At 41.2% G+C, this 8,984-nt stretch overlaps 1 protein-coding gene across 5 annotated transcripts in view; it reads left to right on the top strand.

Annotated features, from left to right (window-relative positions):
• Positions 1-47: 47 nt before the first annotated feature.
• The window catches only part of AP3B1 (adaptor-related protein complex 3, beta 1 subunit), a 161,447-nt gene continuing 152,510 nt past the window's right edge, over positions 48-8,984 (top strand). For all 5 annotated transcript variants that reach the window (XM_010582852.1, XM_010582853.1, XM_010582851.1 and 2 more), the window contains exon 1: positions 48-225. In XM_010582852.1, the coding sequence (XP_010581154.1) occupies positions 95-225 (131 nt within the window). In that variant the 5' untranslated portion in view covers positions 48-94. The remainder of the gene's footprint in view (positions 226-8,984) is intronic.

Raw genomic sequence — 8,984 nt, 5'->3', positions numbered from 1 at the left:
CCGTGCTGGCGCGTGCCCGCCGCTTCCGGGGGGAGGGCTCGGGCGTGCCGCCCCGGCAAGTTTGGCGGAGCGGGCGGGGAGCGGCGGCGGCGGGATGTCCGGCAGCGGGCTCAGCTACGGCGAGCAGGGGGGAGAGGCGGCGTCCGAGCTGGCCCAGGAGGTGGTGCCCACCGCGACCCCTTCGGCTCCCGCGGCCTTCGGGCTCTTCAGCAGCGACACCAAGAAGTAAGGGGGCCGGGCCGGGCCGGGCCGGGTGGCGGGGTCCCGTCCCTCGGCGTCCGGGCGGGCCCCGCTCGGGGTTGTCGGGCGGGCGGGCGAGCGGTGACCGATTCCGTGGGCGTTAGGGCGGCGCTGGGCTGGCGGGACCCTGCCCCGCAGGCGCGGGGGCCGGGCGGCGGGGGGGGGGGTGCGGCCTGCGGGCTTCTCCCGGGCAGGGGCAGCTCCAGGGGGCCGTGGCGGGGGGAAGCGGTGCCTCGGTTGCCCGCTTTTACCCCCTCGAGACTCGGTGGAAAAGTTCGCTTGCTTATCTTTAAGGTGTTCACAACGGAATGGGTAACTTGTGAAGTTTTTTTGCTGGTTTGTTTGAAAAAGTGCATATCATTTTCCCTCTGTTTTGATGGGTAACCACGCTGGCATTAGTTTCACTTTGACTTCAAATGTATTAAAAAAGAACAACAAAGTGCTTAGAAGTATTGGTGGGAGTCGTAGTTGGAAGTGTAGTCGATCATGGCGCGGCAGCGAGCTCAGAGTGGGCGTTAACAGGGCTGTGTCTCGGTCAGAAGTCAAAATGAGGAAATGAAGGAGGAAGAAAAAAAAACCCAGCTGAAGTGCACTGGCATAGAAAGCCTTCAGCTCCTTAAAGGACAAGTGAATTGGAGAGGAAAAAAAAAGTGTGTCTAAATGGAAGGATCAAGAGGTTTGCTAAGCTGGAATTGTATCCTAGAACAAATTGGAAATCTATTCTGAGAGCAACCAATAAAAAGCACCATAAACTAAGGTCTCATGTACATTAGAAAATCAATCCCTTCTTCTTCAGTTTGATTGTTCTGCACAAAGAGAACATCCATGCTCTAGAAACCTCTGCTGACGTGTTTATTTTTGTGCCACACCAAAGTAAATCACAACGACGTGAAGCTGCTGTCACTCTGATGCTTAGCTCTGTGAGACAGCAGCTGATAGGGCTCCTCAGTTTGCCAGACAAGCCACGTTTCTCTTCCCCTGCTATTCCACTAAATACTTTGCTTTTTCGTTGTTCCAGTTAAAATTTTCACTGCTCTAGCATGGGTGCCCCTGTGCTGACCTGAGTGTTGTAGCTGATTTATGTTGTTTGCACCCTTCTTTTCCTGTCCCCTTCCACAGAAACAACTTTGCACTTTATTTCTTAACCATTGTTTTGCTGCTTCTTTTTCACAAAGGGGGTACCCTGGTCATTGGTCATGGCCATAATTCTCTACACAAGTCATTTAATCCTAGACTTAGGATTGTTCTGCAGGTGAAGTATAGCTCTCTGTTCTGCCTGAGGCTGCCCAATGGTCAGCTTTAGGGTCCTGAGATGTTTTGTACACATGTATGTATATGATTGTCTTTCAGTGTGGAACAACAAGAATAGCTTGTGATATGTATGCATGCCTTATTAATTAATTGCTCTTCCAGACTTGCTCTCACACTTACAGGAGGGGAGAGATCCATCCTCTAAAGGAAGGACTTGAGAGGAAAGCAGGCATTGATCTCTGTGGTCTTTTGTAGGTGATAAACAAGTTCATGTTGAAATAGGAAGTTATCCATGGTTCAAACCTGTGTGTGTAAGCTCTGAGAATGGATTGGATAGTTGAGGAACAGGCACTGTGAAGGAAAGATTATGAAATTTGTGTAGTGTGAAAAAGCCACTGTACTGCAAGTGAGGGTTATTAGAAAAGCAGACTGCGTTGCAGTCTGTTTGGAAAATGCAGTAGTCATTTGTCAAGCATATAGCATGTGTGCCATATAGTCCACACTGGTGATAGCCCAAAACCTCCTTATTGAGAAGCAAACAAAATTTTCTTCCCTTAGAGCTAAAATGGAAATCTTCTTAGAACAGGGACTGTAGCCCAGATGTAGGACATAGTATCTTTTAGTGGTTTGCTTTTGTGTTCTTTAAACTGGGCAGACCTGATCCCTCCATACTGGAAATACAGAGAAGTGCAAGATGTGTCTCTGCATCTTGCATATTAAAGTGTGAGGATAGTGGGGTATTCCACTGGTGAAAATAAAATTACTGTTATGGTTTTTCAGGGTTTGTTCATTGATCTCTCTTAATTGTCACTGAACGCTGCTGAATATGATCTTAGATATGCTTATATCCCATATCATTGTGGTGTTTCAGTGCTTGGCAAACTTTTTTTGTTGCTGAGGAAGGGAGATTCATCCTTAGTCCTACTGATGTTACAAGAAGTACTCCTCAGCAGAGGGGCAGATATATAATATACAGCCCAGAATGTTGCTGCAGTAACTGTTGGACCAGAGGCCTGCACTTGCCTGTTGCCGGTTAATCTGAACAACATCATGTGGTTAAAGTATAAATATCAAGATATTACTGTAAACACTTCCTTTAAAAAAACCTATGCCTCTTTTCTTTATGTCTTCTGTCTTCTTCTGTTTGTTGTGAAGAGGAAGTAAGCCAAAATGCTTCTGAAATAAACAAATTGTTTATTAGGGTAGATTGTCTTCAGTTTTGCAGCATTTGCTATATAGAATGGTCTATGACAAGTTGTACACAGAGGCACAAACGACTATCAGTAGACTTAAATCTGAAGTCTAAAGCTGACTTAATATAAATTATTTGTCCTAACTGTTGGGGGTTTTTTTTGGCATTTTGGTAGAAATACTCAGCTGGAGTACTTATCATCTAAAAGTTCTGAGCATCCCTTGGTGTCAAAAGCCCATGTGTCTTATTCTCCAGCTAAAGCTGCTGTTTTTTACTTTTAGCAATTCTATGATTTATTCATTAACTTTCAATTACAAATAGAATCTTCAATTCAGTTAACGAATGTAGTATTTTCTCAACATGTTAGTATTGTGGTTTTGTTGAAATGTGCTATCAGTATTGAAAATATCTCAGTGCCTTGAAACTTCTGTCACGGTGACACCTAGAACTTGAGTAAGTGGAAAGTTTGACTGTTAGAAGATCAATAAAGATAAAAAAATTGTTGAAATGTTATCAATAGTTATCTTAATATAAACAAGGGGTTGCATGTACCATGTGCAAATAGTATGTTTCTCATTAGTTAATTGTCGTGGTTTAACCCCAGCCAGCAACTAAGCACCACGCAACCTCTCACTCACTCCCCCCCCATCCAGTGGGATGGGGGAGAAAATCAGGAAAAGAAGTAAAACTCCTCGGTTGAGATAAGAACGGTTTAATAGAACAGAAAAGAAGAAACTAATAATGATAATGATAACACTAATAAAATGACAACAGTAATAATAAAAGGATTGAAATGTACAAATGATGTGCAGGGCAATTGCTCACCACCCCCCGACCGACACCCAGCTAGTCCCCGAGCGGCGAATCCCTGCCCCCCCTTCCCAGTTCCTAAACTAGATGGGACGTCCCATGGTGTGGAATACACCGTTGGCCAGTTTGGGTCAGGTGCCCTGGCTGGGCATGAGAAGCTGAAAAATCCTTGACTATAGTCTAAACACTACTGAGCAACAACTGAAAACATCAGTGTTATCAACATTCTTCACATACTGAACTCAAAACATAGCACTGTACCAGCTACTAGGAAGACAGTTAACTCTATCCCAGCTGAAACCAGGACATTAATATACTGTATGTATCCAATGCAGTGAAAAAAGAAATAGAGGTTGTAAAAATACAACTTTGGTCTGCTTCTATCAGGTAACTGTGTAAATGTTCAGGACAAAAGAAGTGAGGTGAGGAGGAGGTTTTTCTAACCTCTGTTATATAAATTATTATTATGTACAACATGTACATAAAACTGTTTTCTTACCGTTTTTGACTACACTGAAACTGTTCTTGAATAAGAGATTTCACAACAAATTCATGAGATTGGGGCTGACTTTTTCTGTGAGTATTGAATCCTGACTGAAGAGGCAAATATAACTTGCCTGTTTGGTATGTATTGCTTTTAAAAAGCCTTTTGGTTAGTTAAATCACTTTGAATATGTCAGAGTTGGATCTCATGTTCAGAGAATGGAAACATTGTGTTCATTCCATTAAATATCTCAATAATTGAATGATTAAAAGATCTTTTATGTACCTGAGATTAATCAGTGTAAACTTTCTTGTGTGGAATGCGCCCCGTTGCATGGCTGGAGATGCCTGTTCCTCTCATTCCCCTCTCCCTCTCCCATGCTTGTCATGAGACATGTATGGTAATCCTTTATACAATTTGTATAGTTACATTTTAGGAATTTATTTGTGTGTCCAGGTAGGTAGTCTTGACGGTTCTCTGTGAACTGGTTATATTCCAGACATAGGTCACTCTAAGTGCTCCAGATGTACATCATTCACATGCCCCACATGTTTGAAAAAGAAGAAAAAGGGTCAGATTGTGAGCCACCAGAATAATGGAAATGGTCTGCAGATAAGTCTTTGCCCATTACAGGAGTTTTCAGCAGGATATTTGTAAGAGCCACGGGGTCATGTAAGTCTTATGGACAAGCTGAATCCAGCCTGTGGACGTCAAGCTATTTATCCATGGCCTGGATTGATGGAATCTGTGAAATAACCACTGCCTACTTGGAAGACCATCAGAATCATCTGTATAGTGTGGAGAGATACTGTTTGACACACATCACCTAAGTTAATAGGATATTTTTATAGTTACACTATGTACTGTTGCTCTGTGTAGAAGGATGAATAGTCTAACGACCTCCCAACTTCTAAGAAAACCTGGAGAGATAATTAGTAACACAGAACCATGTTAATTGCGTACAATAGGGTGCACTATTACTATCTACAGTTAATTGCAGGTGGACAGAGGATTTTCATCTACATTAATTGCATTTTAGACAAAATTTACCTGCATTTAATATTAAAATATAATAACATTTCATTCTTGGAAATGATACAATTTCAGCAATAAAACTAGCTATTGCTATATCTAAACCAAATGTAAAAATTTACAGGTGAACCACATGTTACATCAGTAGATATCAATTGATAAGTACAGTATTGAAGCAGATGGCAAAATTTATGACACGCATTTTCAACTTTACTGATTTGCATCTTTAAACTGTATTCCTGCCAAGCAAAATACATTTGTAATTTATTAGACTTTTTTCCTGCAGATCTGGCTTATGCATTCTGTTGAGCTATTCATCAGAAAACTCGGCACGGCTGCAAACCCATTTTTTTTTGCTAAGATTTGCAAGCCTGTTTTGCAGAGAGCTGATCTAAGGTGGTGATTTCATTAAGATCCTCATTTCCCAATTCTCTGTGCAGAAGACTTTTCCAAATTCATCAGAGCTAAAAACTTGCTTTCAACAGCTGCCAGAGATGTTCTTGGAGTCTTAAATTGATCTAGTTTTGCCTTGGCATATCCTGTTCAACCAGTCATGGAAAGCTTGTACATAGACTGCCATTTGTGAAACTCTTGGAGGAGACTCCAGCCCTAATATTCAAACTTGATGCATCCGCTAGCTCATTGGCACAACTACTTTCTTTCCCCATCTGTTATAATGGCGCTATGCCCACTAATGTGGTGATATGCCAGTTTCGGTAGAATGTACAAGCCAGCAAAGATGAATGGTTTGGATGAACTGATGACTCTACAAGATAAAATCTGAACCCTGTAGTCAGTACCAGGATAGGAATTAAATGCAGTATACGAATGTAGACATACTATTGCAGAGCACTTCTCCAGCTGAAATCAGTCAGATCTGATGGGAAGTGACACACACTGAATGTATTCTTATTGCCGTGCACTTGGCACATACGAGCATGCAAGCAATGAACTGTTGATTTGCTGTGATACTCTGTAATGTAGTCATTAAAATTTTTTTGAGGCTTTTTTATTTCCTCAGAAAGGCAAGTTTTATAGTTTAAGGTCTTCACTGTGGTTTCTGCATATTTATTATGTTGTCATATATTTGCCTTAGATGCTTGCTGTGATCTGCATCCTGAATGGCATTAACTTCTATAACACTGTTATAACATAAGGCTGACTCTTGAAAGGAATTCCGGATTTTCTTAGTTCTGCTTTTGTGAAGACTGTTCTTGTCTATGCCACCCTGTGGTAGTTTTCTCACTTTGAGAAAACCAGAATCCTTTTGGCATATAAAGATTTTTTTTTTTTTTTCTTTTACATCCCACTAGAGTATAAACAGCATTGTAATGCTCTTTAACAGTGTTTCTGGAATGTCGTGGACATATATGAGAATATACTAACACTGTTGTGGGTTCTAGCAGTGACAGCACCACCTTTGTGCTGTCTAAAGAAGCCTAATTCCCACTGGAAATACTTCTCGCACTCCTATAATCCCTTCACAACTATCAAATGCTGCAAAGTGATCTGCAAATGTCTGCAAATTCTGATCACTGGCCTCAAGACAGACTGTAAACTGATACAACCTTTGAAGTGGCAGCACCACTTCAGATGCCACTTCTTCAGCTTTCAGGAAACTGATCTCTGCCACCAAGAAAGATTTTGTTTTTTCTCTTGCAGAAGCTTCCCTGCAGCATCGTTAGTGTGGGCACTGTCAGAAGAGGTCGTATGCAGGGGGGTTGCAAGATTGGTACTTTTCAGCCTTTCAGACAACCTTTCTTGTTGCTAGGTAAAGTAGTGTCTACAACTACTCTACTGACAACAGATAATCTTGGATTAAATTGCAGTCCTCTCCAGAAAGGGTTTCAAACTGCTTTGTCATACTAGCTGCCATCTGGTTAGAGCTTTTGAAATGTGGGTTGTTTATATATCTGCATTAATTTTGGTGGCAGCAGCAACTTACTGGTGTTCGTGCACTGAGTTGCTCAAGCATTGTTCAGGTACTATAGTCGCACAACAGGGAACTGGGAGGATGCTTTATTCAGTTTTAACTTTACACTTTTCTATATGTTTCCTCAGTGAGAAGGATGATACTGTACCTAAACCATCCAGATGGCAGGTGCTTTGAGAATCTAGTGGCAGAGCAATCATTCAATGAGTTAAATTATGTTGCTGGTCAGACTATAACTGGTTGTGTTAATTTCTGTGGCTCTCAGCCTTACAGGATACTATAGTTATCCTGGTTTTCCTCACACCTCTACTGTCTATCGTTTAAAACTATCAAGTGTGCTTTTTGGGTAGTGTGTTTGATTGAAAAATTAGGAGTGGCTTAAAAGGAAAGGGATTATTTCTTATCCCAGTTTCCCTTTAAACCACAGTACAGCTACATAGCCAAATGATTTGAGTCTCCCTTGAAATAATAGTTGAATTCTATGTTGGTGTGGTGAATTGGCAATAAATGTAAATAGTGTTACAATGGAAGAGGATGGCAATACTGAATAGCACCACAAGATGTCATTCAAACAGTTTGTGGTATAGGATGAAACACAGTGCAACTCAGACCTCTTAATTTCTTGCTAGAGGAAGACCTCAAATCAACAGCAAAATAAACTCAAATTGCAGCATGTATTGGCTGCTGTTTTACCTTCCATGTTATATGGCTCTGAAATCAATTTACAGTTCCTTTTTAAGTGTTAAATTCAAACTTGTTTAGAGTTTACACAATAGCCTGAGCTAGAATAAGCCAGTTTATTTTAAGGATTTTGCAGTGCCAGTATAATGTAAAAAAACTGGGTGTTTTTAATTTTTTTTTTTTTAAATTGGGGCGGGGAGGGACATGGGACCTTCCATAAGACTTCATTGCTACTCAGGTACCAAGACCAGAGGTTAAGCTGCTCTGTCAGTGTGGATTTTCTGCTTCAAACCTGGTAACATTCACAGTATTTCAGAGTTCACATTGGAACATTTTGCAGTGCTGCAAGCAAAAAAAAATAAATCCTAGTATGCTGTGGTTAAAAGTATGTCATCCAGACTGCAGTCTCCTAAAGACTTTGAACGCAAGAGCAATGCAGTTGATGTCGTGTAACTGAAAGTATGCAGTGGATGGAGAACCTAAGAAATGCATTATTAAAACTCTGTTGAATGAGGTGTCCGTAACTTTTGTTCCTGTTCTGTAACAGGTTGTTCCATAATATCAGAACTGGTGAAGCTTGCTTCCTCCCTTGTGGTGGATGTTTGTTGTTTTCTGTATCTTAACCTTGCAGTAACACAATGCTGTCTGTCCTTGTATATGAAGAGCCTCTGTCTCACCATGAGTTTTTGTTTAAAATCCCTTCCTCTTAGAGATAATTAAAACTGTTCCCAGGTTTTGGGGCAATCAAATGGCATGGGGAATCGTAATTAAATTCTTCTTTTGTAAAACAGCAGGCTGATAAGGAGTAAAGATTTTGTAGCTAAAAGAATTATTGTTGCATTGCCAGCTGGGCTTCAGTTGCGGTTTTGATACTCATGAAACTTCTGCTTTTTACAAAGAAAGCCTTATAGTTAGTGGGTGACTTCTTGGAGTATCTGGGTACATTAGAACTGTAGCAAACGCTGACAATTTATGGGTTTCATCTTCCAGTGTTGCTAAAAAGGAGATAACAATAAGTGTATATCTTATCAGGGTGGAGTAAGTGTTCTCGTAACAGTTATGCAGAATATGTAGGTGCAGTGGCAAATGATATGCCACAGAATATGGATTGGTATTTTAGTGCAATTAAATGTTTGTGATAGTTCCTGCAGGAAGACAAAGTAACTGAGAGAGAGGCCCAGATTTATCACTGACACAGCTGGTTTAAACCTCAGTGACATACAGTTACGCCTACCCTCTTTTGTTTTCTGTAAAAGTGGGGAATGTTGCTCGATGGAATCTGAAATCCTAGTCTTAATCTGAGCAAGATGCCAGTTTTAGTGACCGAGTATGTGCTGACAAGAGTACAGCATATTCAGAGG

This window comes from Haliaeetus leucocephalus, unplaced genomic scaffold (genome assembly GCF_000737465.1).
Source record: "Haliaeetus leucocephalus isolate CR32 unplaced genomic scaffold, Haliaeetus_leucocephalus-4.0 Scaffold849, whole genome shotgun sequence".
NCBI lineage: Eukaryota > Metazoa > Chordata > Aves > Accipitriformes > Accipitridae > Haliaeetus > Haliaeetus leucocephalus.
Note: the sequence above shows the minus strand (reverse complement) of the source record. Positions and strands in the feature narration are given on the sequence as shown.